Source organism: Henckelia pumila, chromosome 1 (assembly GCF_033568475.1).
Source record: "Henckelia pumila isolate YLH828 chromosome 1, ASM3356847v2, whole genome shotgun sequence".
Classification (NCBI taxonomy): Eukaryota; Viridiplantae; Streptophyta; class Magnoliopsida; order Lamiales; family Gesneriaceae; genus Henckelia; species Henckelia pumila.
Genome location: NC_133120.1, coordinates 84,631,538 through 84,659,328, shown reverse-complemented (window position 1 = coordinate 84,659,328; position 27,791 = coordinate 84,631,538). Strand labels below are relative to the sequence as shown.

Here is a 27,791-nt window from a genome sequence, read left to right as displayed (position 1 = left end):
AAAAGGAGATGAAATGGTGAAGATATTGAATTTTATGAATTCAACTTTGAGATGAAATGAAATGTACCTAGTTTACATATCTCATCGGTATAAAGTTTTAGCTTAAGCATGACAAACAAGATTAATTATATTTAAGATAATTTGGTGAAGTTAAATTTAAATATTAGATATTTTAATTTTGGTAATACAATTTAAGCGATCGGGTCAAAATTTTAAGTTGGGAGATTCTTACTTAACATTCATACGTGGGGAACATGTCTATTGATTTACAAATTCAAGCCGAGTGGCTTACCACTTCGTTATAAATAATTTAATATATTTGACTATTTGTATACTTGTATGCATGTTATTTCCTCCATTCTATTAAATGTTAATAATATCTGAAGAATTTTCAACTTTTAAAATTTTTTTTAACATCCAATACAAACATTTCCCTTTCAATTTACTGTGGATGCTGCAGAGACGGAGCCAAATGAGGGATAATGAGTGCGATCGTCCCCCTCAACTCCTCAGTAATGAAATTTTCTGGTTCTGTCATGTGATGTTTACAAACAAACGTCTAAGACAAAATATATTATTAATATGCATTTTTATATATGGTAAAAGGAATTTCATTTGAAAAATAGTTAGATTTAGTAATAACTTTCAATCAATCAAACTAAAAATTTTCCCATAAAAGGTAAAAATAAATGGAATGCGAATCCAAATACACATTTAGTCGATGCACATACAAGAAAATTTTGATTGAGTTTTGATATGGTCAAGTACATTTAATTACAAAAAAAATTGAAATTAATCCAAATATTTTTTATTATATATACATATATATATAGACATAATTATAATATAATAATAATATAATATGTAAACGCGGTAACATGCACTTGGGAAACATTGAGAGCTTCAACAGAAAAACCTGCCACCTTCCTATCTATCTCCCCTAGCCAAGCCTTTCGTCTCCCATTTGCGTCCGTTTCAATCGAAAAGGTGAGAAATTCAAAACCCTAATTCCACTCCCCAAATACACATACCAACACTGTGTGTGTGAATTGGCATATCAAATGTGAAAGTTTGATATAAATATATATATATATAATCACCACGATTCTTTCCTTTTATCCCAACGCCTACTTCCTTTTCTTCCATCGTTTACCATTTTCATTGCGTTTTTTTTCCATCGGTTCAGCATAATTTGGGCCGTCTTTTTTCAATATACATAATCGTATGCTTGTGGAATTAAATTCTCAGGGTTCTTCTCAATTTCTCTTAATCATGCGAATTTTATGAACGTCTTAATTGATTGTTCTTGATTCTCAAGGGTTGTTCGTGCATGTATCGTAGAATTTTTTTTATTTATTTCATCACCTATATAGTGGAGTTGGGATTACTGGTTAGTAGATTTTCGTTGCAATTTTAGGTTTGCGAGACAATGGAGGCGTTATTGGAGGTTAAAAAGTTAGTGGGGTTCTTTGAAGTTTGAGTCTCATTTATTGGGGAAGAAGATAAATCATCAGTCGATGGGAAACATTTGTGTCAATGGGAAGATGGCTAAGGATGGGTTTTTCTATACAATGTCTCATATGTTGTGGTCGTCTAAATCACCGGATATGATCTCTGGTACTGGTGATAACAAAGAAAAAGATGGTGAGACGCCCGAAATTAAGGCTATAGAAGGTCCTAATCCTGTTCAGGATACGCCTCCAGAAGTTGTGAAGATTAAAGAGGGGGAGATCAAATCATCACAGCCTGCAAAAAATGAGCCGGTGATTATAGTGAAGGAAGAGGAAAACTCACCTCAGGTAGCTGGAACGTGGGAACAGGCGATCAAGAATGATGGTAGGAAATCTGCTCGAATTCCTGAGCAGGAGCAAGTGGCCACGCCGGTGAACGAAATGCCAAAACAGACCGATGCCCCTAAAGCCAAGAAACCTCACAATGTTAAGAGAATGATGAGTGTAGGACTTCAGGTTGAATCTGTGTTAAAAACCAAAACAGGTCACCTGAAGGAGTACTATAATTTGGGCCATAAACTTGGGCAAGGGCAGTTCGGAACAACTTTTCTCTGCGTGGAGAAAAGTACCGGAAAAGAATATGCTTGTAAATCTATTGCGAAGAGAAAATTGCTTTCTGAAGAAGATGTGGAGGACGTGAGAAGAGAAATTGAGATTATGCATCACTTGTCTGGGTCACCTAATGTCATTTCAATCAAGGGGGCTTATGAGGATGCTGTTGCAGTTCATGTTGTCATGGACTTGTGTCAAGGGGGTGAACTTTTTGATAGAATAGTAAAAAGGGGGCATTATTCGGAGAAACAGGCTGCTGAGCTTACTAGGACTATAGTTAGTGTAATTGAGGCCTGCCATTCTTTAGGGGTCATGCACAGGGACCTCAAGCCTGAGAATTTCCTCTTTGTCAACAAAGAGGAAGATTCACCTTTAAAGACGATAGATTTTGGATTGTCTGTGTTCTTTAAGCCAGGTATATACATCCAACTATCATTGTCTTGATACAGCATATGCTAAATGCCTCTAATGTATATTTCTTTCCTTCTATCTTTATTTTTTGTGTGATATATATTGTTTACTCCTTCTAATGTATAGAACCATTGGATACGTGATAATTTAGTCGACTGTGCCATTTGGTTACTGAGACCGTTACAAAGTCCGCTTCCTGTTTCTGGAAAAAAAATCTTGCTACTTCGATAAGAATTTTTTACTTTTTAGGGAAATCAAGTTCAGAACAGATCAATTTCCGATGCTATTAGGTGACCTTTTCATCATCCAAATCTATTTTCATCGCATATAATGTTTTTGGTTGCTTATACAATATAGGGGAAGTTTTCGCCGACGTGGTTGGGAGTCCTTATTATGTTGCTCCAGAAGTGCTTTGTAAGCGTTATGGACCAGAAACAGATGTTTGGAGTGCTGGCGTTATAGTTTATATTCTTCTCTGTGGTGTACCTCCATTTTGGGGTGGTAAGATATAAAACTTCTTACAGTTATTCACTTTAGTTCAAATGCCCTTTTTCATGAACTTGACATTTATTATTCGTCACACTTTCGTTCTGGACAGAAAGTGAACAAGAGATATTTGAAGAGGTTTTACATGGTGATATTGACTTCACATCAGATCCTTGGCCTATGATATCTGATAGTGCGAAAGACCTAGTGAAGAAAATGCTTGTAAGGGATCCAAGAAGCCGGATAACTGCCCATCAAGTACTTTGTAAGTTAACTTCAGCAATTTAATCTTGTCACGAGTAAATATAGAAATATAGAAAATTCTTGTGAGTACTAAATTTATTTGTACAATTATATTATATATTATCCATTATGTTAAGATTAGTTTTATTTTCCTGCAGGTCATCCTTGGGTGCAGATTGATGGAGTAGCCCCTGATAAGCCTCTTGATTCTGCAGTGTTAACTCGGTTGACGCAGTTCTCAGCAATGGACAAGTTTAAGAAAATGGCTTTAAGGGTATGGTATTTATTTGTTTAAGCAGCACGCAAGGGACTGAATTACATGCGATTTTGGTTGAAACAGCAGAGACAGTAAACTCAGTTTCATTAGTATAAATGTATCTCATGGTCGCTCTATCCTTTCATTACTTGGTATTATTATACTTGATCGTGCGTATATTGTACATGCCGGTTTTGTAATCAAAATTTTTGCCTAAAGGTCATTGCAGAGAGTCTCTGTGAAGAAGAAATTGCAGGCCTCAAAGAAATGTTCAAAATGATAGACACAGATAACAGTGGTCATATCACATTTGAAGAACTCAAGAATGGTTTAAAAAGATTCGGTGCAAATCTGAACGAGTCTGAAATATACGAACTGATGAATGCTGTGAGTCTTCTTTTTTATTCTAGGACCACTATTCTCTGAGTAAAAATTCAACATATGCCATTTGGGCATAAAGTGGCAAACAACTTGTTTCTTACGTGGTAATATTTCAGGCTGATGTTGATAAAAGTGGTAGTATCGACTATGGAGAGTTCATAGCAGCAACTTTGCATCTGAACAAGATCGAGAAAGAAGATCATCTCTTCACTGCATTTTCCTACTTTGACAAAGACGGGAGCGGTTATATTACCCAAGACGAGCTTCAAAAAGCTTGTGAAGAGTTTGGTATAGCCGATATTCACCTGGAAGAAATTATTGGAGAAGCCGATCAAAACAATGTAAGTACAACCATTGCCATTTCTTTAATTATGACACCTTGTGGTCCCATTATATTTAGTCATCAAAACATAAAAAATTCAGTCATTTTTAGCTTCCAAGGAATGCACTGTGGTAGCCATGATAAATATGATTTGGGAGCTGAAATCCAAAACCAAGTTGAGGCCATTTCTTGTCTTCGAGTATTGCCATTTTGAACCTTGTTCGGCAATTAGGAAGAAAAATTGCAAATAGCCAAAATTGATGGGATATTCTTGGAAGGGTACATTGTTTTGTGAAATATCGCCTATCTAGGATTCAAGATTTGGTAAAATAACCTGCTGTAACAATTTTATTGCAGGACGGACTTATAGATTATAATGAGTTTGTAGCAATGATGCAGAAGGGAAATGCAGATTTCGGTAAGAAGAGGTTTCAGAGTAATTTCAACGCCGGTTTTCGGGAAGTAACACCAGTTTGTTGACATAATTGTGAAGAGATATTGCCAGGTTTAAGCATCAGTTGCTATGCTTCTGTAGGCAATTTTCAGCTCAAAATTGCTGATATTTTGCTTGTTCGATTTTGTGTCTCGTTTGTAAACTGTTTTGCCATGTACAATATACTCCAAACTTTGGGCAAGAAATTAGTTATGGCTTCATTTTGTAAAATGTTTCATATCCTTTTATGATACTTGGAGAATTATGGTGGTGGATGTACCTTAACAGTTCATTCAATCGTCGGAAGGAATTTATAAATTCAATACATCGAGATAGAACAATTTTTTGTGGAAAAGGCATATGCATCTAGCTTATCTATTAATTAGCTACCAAATCTTGATATTTTTTTAATTCACATATATTACAATATTGCTTCAAACTGCCCGAGTTGATTATAAAGTATGGCCACTCTGTTTTATATGTTTATTAAATGAAGATTCGACTTTAGTTTATAAAATTGGTGTAAAAAACAGTTAGCCGGCAATCTTATTAATATAATTATTAATTCATTCCGTTACAGAAAAATTAAAAGTGGTACGTGCATGCTTCTTCCTTCATACCGAACAAAAACTCAATTTGGAACCTGTTTTAAAATAATTCATATGTTTAAGTGGTATCTAAGAACTATTTGCAGTGTTACTAAAAATTATATTTTGGTATAAATTTGACAGGTAATATTATAATGTAAAATGTGAAGTATGAATTCAAAATATCAAGCATCTGATTATTAAAATTTTTGACAATTGGGTTGAGAATTCCAGCGAATGAGGTTAATTGAATCTAATGAATTTTTCAAAGTTTTAATAATTTACATCTAACTTGAGAATTAATTCTACAGTAACATACAAGTAGCTTTGAGTGAAAGAAAACCATCAAAAGCTCGTCACAAGCTTTACATTGAATTCACAGAACTTTTGAGTCAATTTTTAATTTTGTGGGGAAAAAAGAAAAAGAAAACTCTAATTTTTCATAAAAGATTATACAAATATATATTTTTTTCATTTCTCTCTACTCACCTACCAAATTTTTCAATCGGTAATTAATAATGATAACAACATTTATAAAAACTTGTCGTTTAAAGGATTTGTTTATTTGTAGGTACAACCACTGTCGGTGGAACAAACATAAAATACAAATTTAAAAAATAGGATAGGTAATTACACTATCATTATGATATCATAATACGAAAATTAAAAGAATAATTTTTTTTTTTGGTGGGATTATTATTTCAACGCAAAGGACCTCATTTATATTCCCCACTTTATGTTTTTGTCATCATGCACAATATCACCCTAAAAACCTTCCCACAGTTTTGACAAAATTTATAGACAGCTTGAAAGATGAGAATCCCCTCCAAATGCCCCAAGCATTGTACATGCAATTTCCATCAACTTCCCTGCAAAGATACCAAAGTAGAATCAAAATGTCATTCAAATTCAATATTCAACCATGATTCTTAAGAAACACTTATAACATGGTGAAATCAAAATAGTTTTTGAGTAAATGTATCACAATCATCAAGTCTCACGACATAGATCCATCTTTCCTAACACAATGCTGCCCTTGTCACATTCCGATGAGATTCATTATCGTCCCGATGGCAAGCGATCAGTCCCAATTGAACATGCCGGTACTCCCAAGAATTCATAATGTAAACCTTATAAACAGATCAAATGTTTCTTTCACAACTACTAGATTGCAAATGCAATGTGAAATCATCACAGTGAAAATGAAATTCGATAACAACAGCCTGTCTTGCTATGTGACTTCCACTCTACCTAAACTCTTCCCATGAATATAATATCTCAACTCACGAAACATACAGCAATCCTGGCCAGGCATGTGATCGTTAGGGAACGTAGAGTAATAACTTGTAACGTCGACACAGCGTGTAGACACTAATACACACATTCTTTGTCAAAATTTCTTAGCCACGGACGATGATTGATTATAGAAGTTGAACCAAAAAATAACAAAATGTTATCAGTCAACCAAGTAGTTAAGTATGGGCTAGTGCACTTGTGCCTGTTTGTTAGCTATAGGAATAGGAACAAAACTTTCTGGTACCTAACTCAAGTGCAGGAGCAGAAGACAAAGATGGCAAGTGACAATGCTAACCTTTACCTAAACTAGTGAGACCATTGTAGAATTTCAGCATTAAAATGTGGCAGATTTGGAATTTCCGGCGAATTGTAGCCGTGGCACCGGAAAACTCATTTGTATATATAGGCAGCAATCAAAATGATGCAAAAGAGTTAAATTTTAAAACATTCCAAGTAAAATTTTCAATCTTTTTCTCCGTCTGCACCTGCCCGACCCGAATACTGTAGGTATCACAATTCCGGCAAAGATTTAAAATTTGCGAATTTCGGCATATACAGAGCAAGCCCATTAATGGAAAGATCAATTTTAATTACTGAAGAAGATTAATAAGGGAAGAAGAAAGTACCTCTCCTAGGCTTAGTAACAAGCTTAGAAACAGAACCAGTTCTAGGGACAAGCTTCGTTGTTTCCTCCGGCGGGAACAAAACCCCATCGATACCCTGAACCGAAATCCTCCCATCTGTGTATATATCCGGGTCGAACAGATATGCGGATCCTTCTCCTTGCCCGAATTTCACCGACCCATCAGCCTCCTCCGCCGCCACCTTATGCGGCAGCCGCAAAGTATCATATTTCACCTTCCCAAATCTCCTCACCGCATTGTACATGCTTTCCTCGGTTTGATACTCAGGAATCAGATGATAGTACATGATTTGCTCCGGGGCTCCGGGTTCGCTCAGCTGATCCGTGGTCAGCTTGGCCATGGCTTCATCGTTCGGTGCCAAAACTGTCAGCACGTAGCCTTCCGACACCAATCTTCCCATTTCGGAAGCTAACGAGGTGAGATTCACCAGAATATCAGCCATTTCGTTGTATCCACCGTAATGCAGGAGAGTCTGGATAAAATCCTTCACCTGAGATTCTCCGTCGAAGTGGTGGTGTGGCCCGCCGGGTCCCGGAGCGGGAGCCGGCGCAAGTGACGGCCCGGGGGCCAAGGCGTCGAAAATGGGCAGAAGCGGCGGCGCACCGACGGAAACCGGCGGTGCTGGTTTCTTTAGTCTGTGTGTTCTTGGGTCAACTTCGGGCGCACCCTCAGGCAGCACGGCGGAGGTGGCCCGCAAACTCCGTCGGTTATTGTAGTCTTGTTGGACGGATTTAGGAACCAAGAGTTTCTCAATGCCGTGAATTATTCCATCGGGCCGAATTATATCGTCTTCTTTGATAACCTTCGCCATGCCCACGAGCTTCATCCCACTTTTCTCCATCACCTGGATTTTCTCATCCCCTGCATCGCGGCAAAGACTGGTATGAACAGTGGGTTTTGTTTTAGCCTCCCCCGGCCAATGTCTGGACTCAACCCGGCGCGGAATCATATGGAAAAGAATCAAATTCTGAAGGGATTTCAGATTCCCAGGCTCCAGCAAGAAGCGCTTGAAATCCGGGTCCAAATCCCTCTCCAGAGCCTCGTTTCTTGGAGCAAATATGGTGATATTATGCTTGGACACAGCTTCTTCAAGAGTCTGAAGCAACATGGCCTTTTCCACCAGCTCTGAGAGCTCAGTGTAGCGAGAATCCAAAAGGGCTACAAGAACTGAGTTGGAGTTGATCTGGGCGGCAGAGTTTGAGCCGGCGGAGGTTTTTGCCGACAAATTTCCCGGCAATGCAGAAGCTATGGCGGTGAGGAAAGTGAAAATGGCTAGGAAAAGCAGATTACGGACCCCATAGATCTGAGAATCCATGGCTGGAGATGGAAGAAATTGGGATCCTCAATCCGCAGAAGAAATGAAAGGAATTGAAGTTTACTCTGTATTTTTTGTTTTCTTTTTTTTCCCTTTCCACTTGATGAATGTGAAGGACTTAACTTTGGGTGGTGGTGAGGTGGGATGTGTTTGGTACAACATTTAAAGTCAATAATAAATATATAAATAAATAAATAAATTTGGGTGTGAGTGACATGCTATGTCTTAATATTATGTCTTTTCATGGAAAGCGCTTTAATATTATGGTTTGTCTTGTGCTTCTGAGTTTACTTATTTTAATACACATAATATTTCTTTATATGTTGTGTGAACGTAATTTATCATCATGTTATTTTTGTTAAAATTAGTGCTTAATATATTATTATATCCCATAAATTACAGCACATGAAGACACATATTGAATATAGCATATTTTATAGATTTGCCTTTGTATATAAGAATTTTGATATGACAAGTATCTATTGTGGATATTTAGGTGAGTCTCAATTAAAATGATGTTCTATTATTTTAGATGGACGTAACTTCAATCGATATTCACATACGTAGGTAGGATGTAATTTAGAACCTATTTTGTAATCGATAAAAATATGAATTTGTTTATTTTTCACAAATATCAAACATGTTTATTATCTATAGTTTTGTTTATTTTAAACCTGTTATATTAATTTAATTTAATTTTTGGACTATGTTATATTAATATTTATGAAACCAGTATTGGTAATAAGGATTGAGTCGACGCCACCCGCAAAATAGTGCTCTGCGAATGACGTGGCAGCTCATAATTAGATAAAATCAATGTGTCCCATGTAAAACTATTATTTTTTACCAATGTACTGAACCGGTAATAAGATGGTAAAAGAGAATGTGGCCGTGGAAGAGCAGCTGTCATTTTCGGACAATGATAAGTGGCATGGATTCTACGCCAACCACTAAAGTCCACGTCCCTTCAACAGCGCGTGGAGAGCGTGTGGGTGTTGTTTGGTTAATCACCATAATTCCACAAGCTAATTTTGAAGAATCAAAACTCATAATTCAGCTAGGGACACTTCTCCTACCGGAAGATCTGTTTTGTCTCTCCTCGTGTATTTAATTCGAGTCATGTATGCAACACTTATTTTATAAGTTTTTAATTAACGAGTCAAACAAGCAATAGTTAAATATATATGTACGATCTTATGGTACGATAACTATAGTCTTTTTATATGAAAAAAATATACATATACAAGAATAGAAAGTGTAAATCTTGCGGTAAATCTAATCTCTCTCTTTGGCACTATAAGCAAGAAATGAGTAACTTTTAAATTTGACATTACCGTTCGGATTCCAATTTTTCGGAGTCGAAAAGGGTTTTACGTGAAGAAAAGTTATTTGTCATTTCTTGGATATTTTTTGACAAAACATTGTTATCACGCATCAATATTTTTGTCCTTTTTCTCTTTCTATAATATGTAGTCCCGTGAGTGTCGGTAGAAAATTTGGGGTTCAAGGGCAGCTGCATACATTAATATAGCTATTGATTGATATAGAGGCAATATGGGAGTTTTAATGGCTTTTCATACCATTGCTTAAACTTCTCTACTATGGATTTGGAACTTTGATTAAAGGAAAATATCGTGGCGGTGCAGATGTAACTCATGTAAGTGTAACTTGATATATCAAATTAATAAAAGCATCCATAAAAATGATATCTGACCAAATTCTTTCTGAAAATATAAGTGCTGAAGTTACAGCCATGATGCCGATGATTTCACAAAGGAGAGTGATACCAACTTCTTCCATTAAAAGTTATTCTCCTCCCTCCATAGTTGGGAATCAAAGAACAGCCACACCCCGGTCTAGCCTTCCTTGACTTGAAATAGCAACAATCATGACATATTTGGTGCAGATGAGGGCAGTCTAAACATGAAATCAGTTCAATGCGGATTTAAAAAAAAAATCAAAACTGGAGAAATGATAAATGATAATGGAAACAGTCAAACAGCTCTTAATTTTACCATCAAGTATGGAATGCTGAGAAAGGATGCATCTTCCCGAACAATCTAACATAGTCAAATGGACGTTGAACCAGTGGCAATTGCAGCAGAAGTTTCGGCATTTGGTGGTGTTGGTGTTATGTTGGGTGCGTTTCGGTTATCAGGGCTGCTTCGTGGGAAGACTGAAGGATTCCTGGGGTCGTTTGATAGCAAGGCACAACTAGCTCTATTGTTATTTCTTGTCTCAAGGTGTTCCATCAAGCGCGTTACAGTAGCAATTCCAGGGTTCGGCTCTCCCCTAACTTCAGAGACAATATCTGCCATTCGAGAACCTTTTGAAAACAGTTTCTCCTTCCATCCTCTTGTATTTTTTGAAATGGACTCCTTATATCTTTGACAAAATTAGCATAAGCGAACAGTTACGAACTCAAAGGGCCATCAATAACCAAAAATGAAGTTGATTTGTTTCAAGGATAACTATATTTAAGCACAACTCATACTTCATTGAAATTGCATTAAGTCTAGATTTCCAGGACTCAGAGAAAGACTGGAATTCTGAGGGCCCTGCTCTGTCTTGAGTTGGCAAAGAAGACCGAGTCATAAAGCTTCTACAAACAAGCAATATAGAACGTCACAAGAAATCATAATATGTAAAAGATCATTTAGAATCAGCAATCCAATATTGCTCATCATTAAAAATCTATTTTTGGAAGTTCGGAGGCATATCACCTTCGATCGCTAGATATTCCAGTGTGGACAACTGGGGTAACAGGACCTGATGATGAAGCTGAAATCACATTGCTTTGTACAGAAGAAGACACATATACGTGGCCTTCATCTCCTACAGCTGTAAGAGGAACTGAAGAATTGGTTAGCATTGATGCAGCTGGCTCTGTTTCTGATCCACCAGGAACTCGGGAAGCTGAAACATTGCCAGTGGATGATGCATTGGGATGAGTAGAGAAGACCATGAACTGTGGATGAGCATGAACAGATGAAAGATTTCTGTAGTCCTCACTTCGACCAATGCGCTGAGTCCTCCCCATTGCAGCAGCAGCTGCCAAATGTTGAATAATGTGTTCTTCAAGATCAGGATCATTCACTCCCATTGGCAACTGCATCAGTAAGAGAAGAAATGAAACCAAAACAGAAAGCAAAATAATAAAAATTGATCAAAGTACTGGAAGAGACTAAAGATAGTCAACCGACATGCTGCAACTCAAAATCCCCAAGCGTAGGATGACGAAATATTGTTATATTCCTTGATGGCATTAGCCTTATATTTCTCTCTTGCTCCACCGCATCCAGCAATTCTTGACTGCCACAATATTATAAAAATAAACCACATTACCAAAAAACAAGAAGCAAAAAGGTCATTATGTTGAGACATCTCCAGATTTGCCAAATTTATTGGGATAACCAGAACTCAAATTTTTTTATATTCGTTACGGATTATACATCTGCTCAAACCCCACTAAATGTAACTCACAGGAACTATTTCACTTAGCGCATACAGTTTCACAAACTCATTGGCTACAAATCCTGTTGCCTTTGTCGACGACCCTCATCCCTGTCCATCTCCAACCTTTACCAAAGCAAAGGCACAATTCTGAATCTTGAATATTGTCTTTTGTTTTGCCAAGATCAGCCTATTCTTAATGCCATTATCGTATCTCTAACGCGTGCTATATTCCTTTCATTTCTTAATGATGTCTCTTAAAATAATTATGGAACATCCAAAGAAGGATGAGAAAACTATTAGAAAGTATGTGCAAACCATTAAACATGTCATGATGACCTCGTGAATGCCACCTATGATATTGATGAGCTTACTCTCAAAATTCTTCGTGGACTTGGTGACAAATACCTTCACTTGCTTCTGCTGTCAAAGTTCGAGAAAACTTTGTTTATGAGCTTCATGAGAATCTCTTTGCACTAACGCTAGCCTCTGCTTATCTAACAATCAAGAATCCCACCTCTTCAACAAAACCTACTTAGAGCCAATTCTCACCTCCTTCAATGCCAATAACACTTGCCACTACCTCTATCAAACCAATCACTACACCCATCTCTGCATCTCCCATATTCTCAAGGACCCTCGTCGGCATCAAGGTATCACTGGAAGATGTGATGCCCTGCTTCATAAAGGTACATGAATCTTGTACCTCACTCAGCTGATAAGAAACTTGTGGGTTGTAAGTTGGTCTTACCGAAGTTACATGATGGTAGCGTTTTAATAGTAGACACCGAATATAGATAAATTGTTAGTGGCTTATAACAATGGTCTCTTACTGTGGTATTTTCTGCATTAACAAAATAAACCTATTTATGCATTGCCTGGCCTCAACTCCTTCGGCGGCGAAACATCTCATTCAATATCTAGTAGGAACATTACATCATGGTATTTTCCTTCAAAAGATTCTCCATTCTGCCTTCATGTTTTTCGGATGCCGATTGCGCAAGTAATCTGGATCACAACTCACAAGTTCTCATGTGATTTTTCTTTGCAGTATTGCCATCTCTTGGTCCTCCAAGAAATGAAACTATAGCTCGAGCCTTGATACTCAATGAACCAGAATATCATGTTGTCGCTGCCACAGCTGCTGTAGTAATTTAGATTAAATCTCTCCTTCTTGAACTTGGCATAACAATGCATCCGCCCTGCTAGTGACTGCAACAATGCGGGGAAAGGAACAAGATACCTTTTTGCCAACCTAGTTTTTCATTTGTGCATAAAACGCATTGCTATCGACTACCACTTTGTTCACACCAAAGTTCAAGTTGGTGAACTACTTGTACCCCATGTTTATTTGTATCACCATGCAAATAGGTAACTAACATGTTTACTCCAATTTGTTATTTTGAAGTATCTCTATATTAGTGAATTCAATAAGCATGCAGCTAAGCCTTTCGATCAATATCTTACACAACAACAAGGACAAAGAGTACATAAAAAGATGAACAGAGATGAACCTGACAGGATCCTTCAAACTGATGGATTGCCAGCACATTGGACAGTTGGAGCTTCTTTGACACCTGTTTCATCCATTGAAAGGCATAAGTTTCTTTTCCGCCACCTTTTTTCCTCAAACACCCCCACTATAATGGCCTTAACTCTCACAACAATTATTTTAAGAATGAGAGATAGATGGTGGCATGGCACAAAATTTCAAACAGTACAACAAGATATTAACTGATAGATACTCATTCATACCCACACAGATAACTTGGTAACAGCGCTGAGCTTAATTAGTATTTCAACTGTATCGAAGCAAATTAAAACCCCACGGGGACATAGCACAAGAACATAAAGCATAAAATTATGCCAGGTCATTTCAAGAGTATGGAAAAGTAATCTAGAAACAAAGGGTAAATTATGTTGAGGTCACATAAAGGTCATTGAAAAGGAAATAGCAATTGCATACCATTCAAGAATGCACTGAAGGTGGAAATCATGCTTGCAGCTCGTTACCTACATGGAGCAATTCAGACATATTTCATGGATAGAATCCACTCATACAAAAATAGGGATAAAGATTCAAATGTGCAAAAGAAACAGCAAATTGGGAATTCACCGTAGAAGGATCACTATCACAAAAGGCCTCAAGGCATATGCTACAAGCATCATCACAAGCATCCTGAATCCCCCCTTCCACAAAAGCTGCAGCTGATGTTATGCGACTCTCTGCCTCTTTGAACTCATCCATTTCCAGAACCTCTGTACACACACACACAGCAACAAAGAAGTGAAGAGCAATGCACCGTAAATCCTATCTTGCAAAATGACCAAATCATTTGATATATCGCATGGTAAAATACTAATTAAAAAACAACAACAACATCAAATCTGATACATAAATCACGAGAGAAAAATCAGAAACTACAAATCACAAAATAAACAGCGACATATTTCACCAAAATAATCATAATGCCAACCAAATTGTCATCATTTCATACATCAGCCGTCGCTGACAATTATTTGAATCAATAAACACGCAGTTCATGAAAACACAATCAATAAACCATTGGAAAACGAAGAAACCAAAAAATTAATATAAAAAAAAAAAACCGATTACTCGTGAATGAAAAAATAATTACCTCCGTGGAAGAAGAGGAATGTTCCAGAAACTAGGAAAACACCATCAAATGGAGCGGTGAATTCCCATGTAATGTAATGACAAGAATTATCGCGGGCAAGGCCCCATTGAAGAGAGTCTGCGGGAGAGGGACGGGATTAATTCATGGAAAGCCAGAATGGTTGTGGTTGTCACGTCACGCTCATTCTGTGGTCATTTATTTATTTTTATTTTTTATTATTATTTCTGTTTTTCTTTTATTATTATTATTATTATTATTATTATTATAAATTCTTTCAGTAACTAAAATGAATTATCTATTAAATAACGGTTTTTTATTTCTTATTAAAAAACTCATTAAAATATTTTTGGATATGAGAGGTACATTTAGAAAAAATAAAAATATAGAACTATTTTAATAAATCAAAGGTGAGAGGTGTTTTTTCTTTGTCCTCCATTTGTTTTTGTTTTTCATATGACCTGAAATCCCGCATCCGTCACATTTCGATGCGTACTGAATAAAAATCTCGAACTAACGCAATAGCCTGTAAATTAAACTAGTTTGCAGGCTAGCTAAGTAAACCATACTAACGGGATTGTTTCTCACCTGTTTTGGTTTGGAGTATTTTTCTATATTATTTTTGAACCACTTCACAATTGTATTACCTCGAGTCATTATTAATTTTGAAAGAATAATAATATACCCAAAAAAAATTAAACTTGAGTTATATTAATTTTCGTAAACATATAGTATCAAATTGTTCTATTATATTTCATTGATAATATATCAATAAAAATGAAAATTGAACTTTAAATCTCGGTATATACTTTTGGAAAAGAGAATGTCTCTACTTGTAAAAAAACAAAAACAAAACACAAATTTAGCAAATAAAAGTTGTGTAAGAATATAAAAATGAATTCAAAACTTTATCTAAAAACCTTAGTATTAATGCTAAAAACTGCAAGGATTTTTCATTTTGCGCGCCTGACAAACTTTGTTGTATAAAAAAGAACATAACATTAAAAAATTAATGTAAATTCGTCAAAATATTTATTGATATTTTACACATAAATACTAGAATGCACAATCAATTTTATGTTAGACCACAAATGTTTAACTAATGAAAATATCATTTTCTTATACAGGGCAATCGAGTAAGTACACAACAAACAAAATACATTAAAAACAAAAAGGAAAGGAAAGAAAAGAAAACAAAGGGCATACAAGACACGATATCTCATTTTAACCTCGAGGATTCCTATGTTTCAAAATTCCTTTATACAAAACTTGCCAATTTAGGGGCATACTCCCAAAATTTTGGTCATGCTTCCGCCGGGAAGCCACGGCCTGCCTTTTCTCAGCCACGACCTCCGCCGGCTCACCGGCAAACTTTACCTTCTTCTTCCCAACTTCTTTCATGGCTCCTAAATTATTTTGTGTAAAGTTAAGTAGCTACAAAATTAAACATACGAACAATCCCTTAAAATTTAAGGGTGTGTTCAAATATGCAGAATTTAATGAGTAGATTTCAAATTCTCAAGAACATTTTAATAGCTAAATTTTGCCAAAATAAGTTAAGAGGATAAAGGATGCTACCTTTGGAATTCTTGATTTCATATTCCATTTTCTTCATGAAACTTGAAAGAACACGCTTATGGATTTGTATGGCCACAAAAACCACGCTTCCTGAAACTGCAAACACTGCCATTACGCCTGTTCCCCTTGAAGTTTCCATTTGTTTTCTCTTGATTATTATACAGACCTCTCTCTCTATATATATGTGTGTGTGTGCGCGTTTTTTTTTTGTAATCGAATAAAATATGAACGATCAAAGCATTAAATTAATCTTGGGTAAAAGGGTAGTAAAAAAACATGTTATTTCGGAAGATAGAGAGAAAATGAATGTAAATTTGATGGAATTTTAGGATGACTTTTTGGGGAAAGATGCAGGAAACTCAATTAATGGGCTGCTGCATGTTGAATGAAGCTTCGTTGGAGTTTGACCATTCATTTTGCTTTTTGTTTTCCTCGTTTGTTTATTTTAATCGCCAATTATGTCCTTCAAAATTCAAATATGAAAAGATCGATTGCTAACCCATTATATTAAATAAAATCTATATTATACCATTAATATAACACGAGAAATTCTCTCTCTGTATGCATCTTCTGAACTATAACACAAGAAATTATCACCTCTTAAAAAATAATCTTGCAGATATGTAAAGATATTGATTGAAAAATCTTTCATATACCTGTTATGTACAGAGGGGAAACTAGCTAGACCCACTCGACTATATTGCAACAAAGAGAAATGAGCAACAAATTTCCATCGACTAACTGAAACAACTGTTCCCTACACCAACCAGAGGAAGTAAAAGAATACTGCACAATACAATCCAACTCAATACCAGTGCAACTGTATATATCCAGAAAAACAACAATAGGTGCGTTCAAAATAGCGACGGGATTGACGCAGAGTATTGGCCATCCATTTCACATGTGTGAAATGGATATACGTCTCCATTGTCCCACGCGAGGTCTTCTGTCTAACAGCATTAACAAGCCCACATTGTTGGCGGATAATCCGAACATGTATCTAAGAGCAATAACGAAAAAATCAATCATCTAAGCCGGGCAGACTCTCCAAAATATTAAACGCTACATAAGATCCAGATCTGATTATCAACGAGTGATGTGAATCATTAAGGAGACTTAAATATCCCCTGAGCACCCAGTCCCCTACATTAAAAACCCTCCCTTTTACTGACGGCAGGCTTCATATTGCATATATGAAGAGTTCCTTTCCAAGAATCAAGTATCATGTTATCACTACAATAGCAAGGGCATGCAACCAAATCATATAATATGCAGTCAGTAGCAGTTAAATTAAGTAACAGCACAGTTCAGTGAACATAATTATATAATCAGGTTGGCAAAAATCAACAATTGCAGCAATTGACAAAAATAACAAACAAATGAGCAAAAATATATTTCGGGAAGTATGACAGATTTGTACTTACCTGCATCTGTGTGATTTTCTCCTCCAAAAGACAAAAGTAGTTGTGATCCACTGAACAAGAAACCCGAGATAAAATTTTCAGCATTTCAGAGAAAAATAATTTAAGATGATATTATTAGTGTATTTATCACCATGATTACCTTAAATACTGACATGAACGAAAAACTCTCAACTGCTGATGGTTTCCTCGTGGGAATGCTCTTTGCTGGTGACATATCTTGGCACCAGGTCTGAGCTATCTCCTTCAACAACACTAGTCGTGCTTTATCCGTGCCCATAGACATAATTGTCTGCCTCATTGATTCTCTATCAGTCTCGAGAGCATGAAGCCTTGCATACAACTTCTGGATCTCTATATCTTTAACAGGAAGATGATTTAGCGACTCCATTTCTGTCGTCATCTCCTCGTCATGAAATGCAACAGTAGCCTTTAAATCCATGACACCATTCGGTAAAGCCCCCTGATTAACAGAATCAATTGTGTAAACCCTGTCGCTGAAATCATCACCAACTTCTGATGCATTATCCACCTTCCTCAAATTGGAAATCTCCTTTAAATGGGAAAGTTCCGACTTCTTAAAACTGCAACCAAACTTCGGAGAATCTGTGGCAAAATCCGGACCTTTTTCTTCACACGTCGCCGCAAGTGAATTTGAGCTGTCAGTTGAGAACTTCTTGAGATGCCTAGGAGACTGACCAACTACTACCTTCTCAAGCAAACTTTTTGAGCCACTATATTCCCCATTGGGCTCATCGGTCTGAGGACTTTTCTCCAATTGACATATTCGGCGCTCCAAATCCTTAAAATCCTGATTTCTTGGAGTTTCCCCAAAGGCATATTTCTCAATGTCCGTGGCTTCATCATCACCATTCACACAATCCTGTGAATTGCATTTTAGAGGAGGATAAATCCCATAAGGAGGAAACTCAAACTGCCCTTCAAGATTCTCAGTCAAGCTATTATTTCGGCTCATACCTTTCTCTCCAGCGGCCTCATGCTCTGTGAGACCGTAACTCATCATCCTATGTTTATAGGCCTGCACCTCACATGTGAGTGACTGAATGGTCTGCTCCCTCTTATACAACAAATCCTCCAGTGCTAATGTCTCCTGCTGATCATGGGCCATTTTCTCTTCTGCGTACCGCTTAAACTGCTTAGCCTCCATCTGAATCTCTGCCTTCTCCCTCTGCAACCTCAGAATCATAGACATGGCCTCATTGGCAGCTGAAGACGAGGCATTTCTCTCCTCCTCCAACTCAGAGATGAGGTTCTGGATGGTTACCTGCTGGCTGCTGACCATTTCACGCAGAGCCACACATTCATTTCCTATCTCCACACGAGCATTTCGTGGTACGATGAGCCCTGGGATCTCGAACTCACTATCTTCCTCGAATTCATCATATTTACGTTTCACAGTCCGGAGATACGTCCCTGAAAGAGACCTGTTCATCACCGAACAGCTACATCCAGAGTCACAGCATTTGACGAGGCTGGTAGACGGCGTGGAAGGCGAACTCTTGGTCGACATTAACCAATGGACATCCAATAAACCCCAAGGTCCACAATCCAATTTTACATGAAGAACCAAAGAAATCTTCAACCACCACACAAAAATCCAAAGCTGTAACACTTCACCCAATGCATATATCAATCCAATTCGCTAAAGGCAACGCATAATCAACCTTTCTTTCCTCAATCTCAACACGAATTCCAGATGAAAACATTATTGGCATAATTCCCTACGAAAGAGGATCACAAGAAACGTCGATTTCGAACCCCTCAAAAGTTTTTCCATTTTTCACATATCAAACAAACCGTCTCAATACCAAAATACACGGAATATGCACGTAAGAATGCTAACTTTCCTTACCTTTCAGCTGTGCGAGGGAATAGCGACATCTCAGCGCCCTGGATCTCAAGGGGAACTCTACGAGAAAACTTCCCCGCAACTGAAGATTGAAGGAAACTCAAGGGGAACTTACAGTATACGTAGACGTTGAAACTGTAGATTTCCCGGTTCTTCAATCCGTTTGGGGACTCTTGCTTCCAGAACGCTTCGTTTCTCGTGAGATGTGATTGCTGAATTTGGTGCTTTTAGAGAGAGAAAGCTGTGAGGTGGTGTTCGTTGATTTTGGAGAAAGACAGATCAGAGACGGAGCCAAGACGAGAAAATTGGTGCAATTGGGAATTACAAACAAATTATGCATTGGCCATCCTAATCAATCTTTATTTCAGTTTTCCCCCAAAATTATATCAATCCCTCGTCATAGATTCGAGCTCAAGTATCGTACCATTCGAGCTAAGATCGATTTAAATTTTGTAAGCTCGATGTCGATTTATAAAAATTTTGAGTTACTCGAAAATGTTTCTAGCATAAGTTTAGGGTTTAAATTTCTTATTTATATGCACAAAATTTTAAATTATATATATTCTAAAAAGTTAATAAATAGTTACCAGTAAAAAAAAAAAAGTTAATAAATAGTTGCTCGATTAGAAATAATAAAAACCCAATTCGAGTGAGGGTCGAACTAATCACGATTAGTTTGACTTGTTTGCAATGATATGGCCTTAATTACGAAACCTCGACTAATTTGTAACTTGTAACTCTAAAATATATGCAAATGGTGTATAATGCGTTAATGCTTTTAAAATTAAGTTTAATTTTAAATATGAATTCAACTTTATTGTAGTTAAATGAAATTTTACACATAAAATTTATATGTACGCATGCACACCACACATTATTATTATCATCGTTAATTATTATTATTATTTTAGAATACACCACACAATATTTGAAGAAGAGGAGATAGTGTAGTCTGTGGACGATGCAATCATTGGCCATCGTGTTAAATGTCCACATCAAATGGCGCCAATGTAACCGATATCGAGTGACCCACAACTATTGGTCGTTTATTCAGTAAAATAAAATATATATGTGGGAGAGATTTGTTTGTTTATAACTTTATATTATATATAGTTTTTTTTATTCATATTTTATGAAATATAACAACTAAAATTAATCCACAATAAAAACTTGTAAAATAACACGTGAACGAGATTCATTGTAAATGTTTTATTTATTACGTTTTATTAGTTATGATATTTAAAAATCTGAATATGACAAAAGATTCAGTAAGATGATATTTTTATGATTATAAACTATAAAAATTTAATCAAACTTTATTAAATATATAATAATTAAATAAATTTAAAACAAAATCATTTTCTTAAGAACCAAAATCAAGGACAACATTGTATCAGTATGAGCTAAACGTAAGTTTGGAATTTCAAAAAAAGCAATGATTTAATTTTGTTAGGTATACTATATGGGGAATGATATTTACAATCTAAAAATTTATAATTACACTCCACTTTTGATAATTATGTGATTTCTTACAAAATCTTCTTAAATTTTTTCATATTTTTATAAGACTAGTATGCCCTCATCAATCCTACAATTTATTCACGTTTCCTATTATATTTCATTAGCTTTATTTAGAAAATTTCACGTTTTTTTTAAATCTTCTTTTGCTTCCTTAACAATGGAGAAGACAATGTTAAAATTTATTTTTAAATATTATGTATTGACATCTATCTTGTTATTTTAATCGCAGAAAATTCAAATGTGAACCGAATCCAGTTGAATTACTAAAGTTTTAGTTCAAGTAAATCAGTGTCTTTAACTTTCATTTTGAGTAGTTGTTTGGTTTATGCTGTTCGATTGGTGCCTTTTGTTATTTCAAAATATTTTTAATTTGGTTATGTGCTTTTATAGTTATTTTTTATGATGCTTGTATAGTTCTAAGGTAGTAGTGAAAAATTATATCACTGGTAATATATTGTCTGAGATCAAAAAATAATTTTTAGATTGTTAGAGTATAACAATGAAAATAAAATAAGTAATAATAGGATTCGTGGCTGTGAAAAAACTACGTACCATCTTTACAATTTATACTCCAATTAAATTGTTTTGCATTTCAAATTTATACAAAATTTTAATCAAAATTTAAAATATTTTTTTCCAAATGACGTGTTACATTTTTTTCCCCTCTAGTTATGCAAATATTATATTTTATTGATGTTCTTATCACTCATATTTTTTTTGAAGAAATATTTTTGAAAAGGAAAGGTAAGATTCTCTATGTAACCGTATAAATATGGTGAGATCGATTGGAAAGATATAGATATATAAATAAGGGTATATTAGTCTTAAAAACTATGGAATGATTAATTGAGAGTAATTTTGTAAGAAAGTACATTGAATATCAAAAGTGGAGTGTAATTATAAATGTTTGGAGTGAAAATATCATTCCCCATACGGTATACCATACAACTTCTCTCCTTTAATTAATGTTAGCCGTCAGCCGTCAGGTGTACACATTATGTAACATAAAACATATGTATGGTAATAAGTCGCCAGTCGGGTTCCCCAATTAAACCCGTCCCTGCGAGATAATTTTAGACCGGATCAAGCGGTACGGACGGGTCTCGAGTTTAACCAAACACGTCACGAACTTGTCTGTCAAAATATACCAATATATATATATATATATATATATATATATATTAAAAGTATAAAATATAAATGCATGTATATATATTACTAATGATATAATTATATCTTTTCTATTAAATAAGTAATATTGTATCCATAATTTTTAGTTTATAATATTGATATTTTTGAATTAAAACGATTTTATTTTATTATAACATTTATAATATGAAACTATATTATATAATTTTATTTTTGTTATTAATTATTCACTGAATACAACTTAATGGATTTTAATCGAAATTTTATTTGTTTTATAGATTGATAAGAATGACACATAATTTTGATTCGGCATGAACGTCTAGACAACGACTGGATTCAAGAAATTCAATTAAAGGTAGTCAAAATGATATTTTTTTTTATCGAGATAGTGTGAGGAAATCATTTATAGAAATAACTATTATTACAAATTTGTGAAGAATAATAGAATAGATATTAGTGATCGGTGGCCACACGATGCATATGCAACATAATAAATAAAAATTATGTAAATAAAAAATTGATGAAGATAAGGAATAGATAAATATATGGAGTAGAAATAATTTGATAAGAGGTTAAATAAAATTTTAAATTGAATATGATAATGGATTATGTAATTTATGTTAGACAACATAGAGCGTGTAATTTTGATTTCGACATATTTGTCATTTATTATCAATAGTAACAAATTATTATTAATATAGGTTTTTTTAGCTTAATATTAACTAGTAATTGAGACACATCCGATGTGTGTGCGACGTGATACATAAATATTTATGTATAGGCATGGGAGCAACCCTCTCCACATAATTTGGAAGGAAATGAAGTGAATTGAAAAAGAAGATAAAATTTAAAAAAAAAGTGTAAATTGAAAATGATAGAAAGAACATGAGTGAGTGGAGGGGTATTTTTGGATTAAGAAAACCAGACCAAGACATCATTCAGTTTTTATGTGGTGCTTAAACTTAATAAATAGCAATAGACATAGTTTAGATATGTAAGACACACTCTTTTTTTTTTTTTTTCAGATGTTCTCGCGAACATCATGCCAAAAAAACCCACAAAAATTATTGATAAGATTTAATGTTTTTTCAGTGAAATATTTTTACGAAAATTTATAAAGAGTTTTTTCCCCTAATTTAACATGGAATATCCCAAACACCATCTTTCCGTCTTCTTTTTCCTAAGGAAACTTATATCTTCCCAATTCCGTCATTGCATTCTTTTATCGGACTCATCTCTTTGCTCGATAGCCGATCTAAACACACCAAATATAAACTAAGCCTTATAGACCTCAGAGTGAGCCTCATGTATATTGGTTCTTTAGGCTCAGCTTGCGTCTGGGCTTGTCTGGCTTGACCGAGTCCCAAAATTAGAATATAATGAATTAGTTAGTTTATTCATGTACTTAGAGCCTCGTTAATTATTAATTTAATTATAAGAAGCTTAGGGGAAAATTTTAATTGTAGGAAAGAAGCACACAAGCGATAGAGGAAGAAATTCTCCAGCGTTGCGGGTTCGATAATCATGTGAAGCATATTCTCTGCTGAAATATTGTTGGGGGTATGCTCTGGGGATTGGGCCATGTGCTCCCTCCTTCAGGTTCCTGCCGCTCGTGCACATCCCTCGATTTACCCTGCGCATGAGCCAATGGGCCTCTGACTCATGTGGAATGGGCTCCCTTCGAGGTCAACCCTTAGAAAAAAAGAAAAGGGCAAATGCCGTTGACTATTTCAAAGGCCGTTGACTATTTATTAAATTAATTTTTTTTATCCTTTTTTCTGTTTTTAAATAAGAATACTTTTCCCAACCCCAACTGTACATATACTTTTCATTGTGTATTTTATACTGGTAATATATATGTTACACATCATAATCATAAGATATATAAACATATATGATATATTTATGGACTTTATCCAATACTTACACAAGAATATATTTTATATTTCTTAATTTCTAGTTTAGTGCCATTGGATTATAGGAAAATAGGACTTAACTGGCACGATAAATTAAATAATTAATAGTGAGTGGGAATAATTAATAAATGGCAATTTCATGTTGAGACAGTTGACATTCGATGCCCCCTAATATCAACTCCCCAATGGCAGCTGGCCACCTTAAATTAATTCAAAATTTTGTCCCCTTCCGCCATGAATGACACGGACACGGCCGCCGCGGCCGCCGCCGGTTTCCAGAACTCCTACAACATCGGTGGCTTCGGTTACGGCATCGCTATTTCCATCGGAATCCTCCTCGTCATCACGACCATGACCGTGGCCTCGTATTGCTGCAACAGAATCACATCGACCACCGACTCATCACGGCCGCGGAATCGTCAGCCGGCAGCGCCGCCGTTCGAAGACCGTGTGGTGGAAGTGGTGATCGACGAAGCAACATTATCAAGCTACCCGAAGATGCTCTTTTCTGAAGCAAAGATTAAGCACAAGGATTCCACGGCGGCGTGCTGCTCCATATGTTTAGCGGATTACAAGAACAGCGACGTTCTCAGGGTTCTGCCGGACTGCCGCCACCTCTTCCATCTCAAGTGCGTCGATCCCTGGCTGCGCAGCCACCCCACCTGCCCAGTCTGTCGTACTTCGCCGATTCCGTCGCCGTTGGCGGAGGTGGTTCCCCTCGCAGCCAGACCCATCGGATGATCATGATTTAACTTGTGAAATATATATTATCGGCGATGAATTAATCTGTAATTTCTATTGTATACGTGAATTTAGATATTCGAAATCTGAATTAATTGTACTTATTTAAAAGTATATAAAAAGATATTTGTCCAGGGTAAGTTTGGACTGCAATGCATGCAAGGGATCGGGCTATTGAACATTTGAATTAACAATGCATCCGTACTTTTAATTAAGAAAAACAATAGTTTCTTTCCGGGTGGGTCGATCCTACAGATGTGGTAGTGCCCTGACCCATTCAAAATCTGACATCTGTCCCTTTACTAATTTTCTTTTTTTATTTATTTTTCTGAGCTTTTACTTTACCATGGTTTGTTTACCAAATTGGAGGGAAATTCGCGTCAATTTTTTCAATCACATCCACCGAATTTTTTACTAACATCACACGTTTTCTTCATCAAAATTTTCATCAACCACCGTCAAATTCCTTTTAAAAAACCTTTCTTCCTCCTCCATTGCCTTTGCCGCCGGAGCATCACCCATCATTGCCGTGCTGCTGTAAAAAAATTTTGCATTTAGCCTATCATCTTCCTCATGCCAAGTACTTTTTTTTCCTTAGCTATTTAATTCTGTATTTTATTGGTTTATATATATATACATATGGTTATATACAGTTTATAAATTATCATTATTATTATGTAATGGAATGAAATGAAATTAGTGGCGCCTTATCACTTTCAATAAATGTTGAAAAAAGGGGTTTATTATTATTATTATTATTATTATTATTATTTTAGTGGTAAAAAAAGGGTTTTATTAATTATAGACAACACATTTTGTATATTTTTGTGATTTATGAGCTGCCTTCGTAAAGTTTCACACACCAATCTACTGGTAACTCCAACAATCAGCTTTATAGTTTTTTAATTAATTTAATTAGTGGTAATTAATCAGGATCATTTTTTTATAAGATAAAACAATAGTAAATTAGTAATCCATACGTTGCATAATAATTTATAATAAAAAAACATCTTTTTATTTTATGTTTGAGGTGTTTATGATAAATTTAAGTTTTAATAATAAAAAAATGAACACTTTGAAAATTACCAATCATATCAGAATTTTTAATCTTGCAAATGTGAATTTTATAAGCTCTTTTAGGCACTTGTTTTTCACGTAAAAGTTGAAAGTTCTTTATGCAGTTGAAAAAATAGTTTCTTTAGTGATAAATAATAAATGAAAATCTTTAATTGAATTTTTGTTTGATTTTTATGTAGGTCATTGTTCATTCATAATCTCTTATGCGAAATCGATAATATGATAAGCGATACACCAGGTTTGTAGTTCTTTTATCATTGTAAGGAAAATTGTCATCTTTAGCCTTTTAAGTTTCAAATTATGAAAGTTAATTTGTTGTTTCAGACTTAGTGGGAGGAATCAGTATTGGAGTTGAAGTTGAGAATAGAAATGAAGAGCAATGTGTAGTTTTTGAATCTTCAAACACTGGACATATTCAGGTATCTACAGAATCTCTTGAAAATCAATTAGAGAATAGATTGTGTGTTGGCCAAATTGTTAGGTGTTGAAGATGCCTATTTGCTATATTGTAATTATGCACATGCCAAAGATTTTAGCGTTAAGAAAGGTGATCAATGTTATTTCACTGGCACTAAAGAACTCCAGGCTAAAGATTTCGAATGTTCTTGTCAAGGTGGTAAAGATGAAAAATGTTCTAGCGAAAGAATTCCTATCTACTTAAAGCCAACATCTAGAACTAGATGTAAAGCCAAACTGAGAATAACGAGACAAAATGGTGGAGAATGGAAAGTAGCTAAGTTTGTGATAGAACATAACCATGAAATGGTTATGGCTGATCAAAGACATTTGTTGAGATCATCATGCAACATTTCGTATGCTCAAAAGTCCACCTTAGAAGCAATGGTAAGTGCTGGGATTTCTGTAGCTAGTGCAGTTTCATATATGGAAAACGAAGCACAAGGACCACAGAATTTGGGATTTGTTCGAAAAGATGCATATGATCACCTCAATCGTATAAAGAAACATACGAAAGTTGAGGATGGGGATGCTGCTGCATTGCTTCACTATTTTATAAACAAGTCCAACACTGAGTCTAATTTTTATTGGAATGTTCAATTAGATGATGACAATCGAGTGATGAATTTTTTCTTTAGAGATCACAGATGCTTGATTGATTACGAATATTTTGGAGATGTTCTATCGGTCGATACTACTTATCAGACTAATAGATACAACTTGATATGTGCCCCTTTTATTGGAATAAATCATCACAAGCAAAATGTCATGTTTGGTTTGGCATTCTTGTCAGATGAGACTGAGAATACATTTGAATGGTTGTTTGGAACATTTCTTTGCTTCTATGAGTGGGAAACAGCCTGAAACAATATTCACGGATCAGTGTCGAGCAATGATGAATGCAATAGAAACAATATTTCCATGTGCACATCATCGGTTGTGTCAATGGCATATCAATCAAAATGCCCCATCACACTTGGGTCACTTGAACGGTGATTCAAATTTTAAACAATTGTGGCATAAGTGCATGAGTCAATGTGAATCTGAAGAAGACTTTGAGGGAACATGGAGATATATGATCGACGAATATAATCTCAGTAGTCATAAATGGTTGAATGTCATGTATAAATTGAGACATAAATGGGCTATTACTTTCAGCAATCTCAAGTTCAGTGCGGGTCTTTTGGCTACTTCTAGAAGCGAGAGTACGAATGCTGTTTTTAAGAAAATGGTTGACAAAGCCTTTTCATTGTATGATTTTGTGCTCAGTTATGAAAAAATTCAAAGCAATTGGCGAGAAAGTGAAAAGGTCGAGGATACTTGTTGTCGTCATGGGAAGGCTTCGATGATTTTGAAACATAATCCTTTGTTGAATTGTGCTGCTGATATCTATACACTCACCATATTCAAGCTGTTTGAATTAGAATTTATCAATTCATTGAACACAACATTCATTCAACAACCTTCGAACTTTAGTGACTCTTTACATGAGTTCAAGGTAATATCTCATGGTAAAAATACAAGGGCTAAGCAAGT

At 35.5% G+C, this 27,791-nt stretch overlaps 6 protein-coding genes across 9 annotated transcripts; 3 read left to right on the top strand and 3 right to left on the bottom strand.

Moving 5' to 3' along the window:
• Nucleotides 1–915: 915 nt before the first annotated feature.
• Nucleotides 916–4,921, top strand: LOC140874741 (calcium-dependent protein kinase 26-like). The gene is made up of 7 exons (XM_073278113.1): nucleotides 916–2,478; nucleotides 2,832–2,975; nucleotides 3,073–3,225; nucleotides 3,362–3,477; nucleotides 3,679–3,846; nucleotides 3,957–4,181; nucleotides 4,520–4,921. Exons 1-7 carry the CDS (start codon nucleotides 1,518–1,520, stop codon nucleotides 4,640–4,642), a joined length of 1,890 nt encoding a protein of 629 aa, XP_073134214.1. The 5' UTR covers nucleotides 916–1,517; the 3' UTR covers nucleotides 4,643–4,921.
• Nucleotides 4,922–5,715: 794 nt separating this feature from the next.
• Nucleotides 5,716–8,570, bottom strand: LOC140889416 (fasciclin-like arabinogalactan protein 17). The gene is made up of 2 exons (XM_073297131.1): nucleotides 7,105–8,570; nucleotides 5,716–6,051 (listed from the first exon to the last, which is right to left on the bottom strand). The coding sequence occupies exons 1-2, from the start codon at nucleotides 8,435–8,437 to the stop codon at nucleotides 5,978–5,980; spliced, it is 1,407 nt and encodes a 468-aa protein (XP_073153232.1). The 5' UTR covers nucleotides 8,438–8,570; the 3' UTR covers nucleotides 5,716–5,977.
• Nucleotides 8,571–10,086: 1,516 nt separating this feature from the next.
• LOC140889420 (E3 ubiquitin-protein ligase RHF2A-like) lies at nucleotides 10,087–14,710 on the bottom strand. 4 transcript variants are annotated; one of them, XM_073297146.1, is made up of 10 exons: nucleotides 14,530–14,710; nucleotides 14,007–14,149; nucleotides 13,857–13,903; nucleotides 13,405–13,467; nucleotides 11,641–11,749; nucleotides 11,366–11,546; nucleotides 11,161–11,278; nucleotides 10,932–11,039; nucleotides 10,453–10,822; nucleotides 10,087–10,354 (listed from the first exon to the last, which is right to left on the bottom strand). In XM_073297146.1, the coding sequence occupies exons 2-9, from the start codon at nucleotides 14,136–14,138 to the stop codon at nucleotides 10,507–10,509; spliced, it is 1,074 nt and encodes a 357-aa protein (XP_073153247.1). In that variant the 5' UTR covers nucleotides 14,139–14,149; nucleotides 14,530–14,710; the 3' UTR covers nucleotides 10,087–10,354; nucleotides 10,453–10,506. The 4 variants fall into 4 exon arrangements, with proteins under 4 accessions (XP_073153247.1, XP_073153251.1, XP_073153241.1 ...); XM_073297150.1 differs by having other exon boundaries at nucleotides 11,161–11,353; nucleotides 11,450–11,546; XM_073297140.1 differs by having other exon boundaries at nucleotides 10,932–11,036; nucleotides 11,161–11,546.
• Nucleotides 14,711–15,504: 794 nt separating this feature from the next.
• LOC140889410 (myosin-binding protein 7-like) lies at nucleotides 15,505–19,799 on the bottom strand. Its single transcript, XM_073297126.1, has 6 exons — nucleotides 19,399–19,799; nucleotides 17,668–19,267; nucleotides 17,529–17,578; nucleotides 16,761–17,104; nucleotides 16,105–16,200; nucleotides 15,505–15,932 (listed from the first exon to the last, which is right to left on the bottom strand). The coding sequence occupies exons 2-4, from the start codon at nucleotides 19,054–19,056 to the stop codon at nucleotides 17,002–17,004; spliced, it is 1,542 nt and encodes a 513-aa protein (XP_073153227.1). The 5' UTR covers nucleotides 19,057–19,267; nucleotides 19,399–19,799; the 3' UTR covers nucleotides 15,505–15,932; nucleotides 16,105–16,200; nucleotides 16,761–17,001.
• A 4,416-nt stretch (nucleotides 19,800–24,215) lies between these two features.
• LOC140876408 (putative RING-H2 finger protein ATL71) lies at nucleotides 24,216–24,722 on the top strand. Its single transcript, XM_073280358.1, has one exon. It carries the CDS (start codon nucleotides 24,216–24,218, stop codon nucleotides 24,720–24,722), a length of 507 nt encoding a protein of 168 aa, XP_073136459.1.
• Nucleotides 24,723–26,561: 1,839 nt separating this feature from the next.
• LOC140866994 (protein FAR1-RELATED SEQUENCE 5-like) lies at nucleotides 26,562–27,119 on the top strand. Its single transcript, XM_073272062.1, has one exon. It carries the CDS (start codon nucleotides 26,562–26,564, stop codon nucleotides 27,117–27,119), a length of 558 nt encoding a protein of 185 aa, XP_073128163.1.
• The last annotated feature ends 672 nt before the right edge of the window (nucleotides 27,120–27,791 follow it).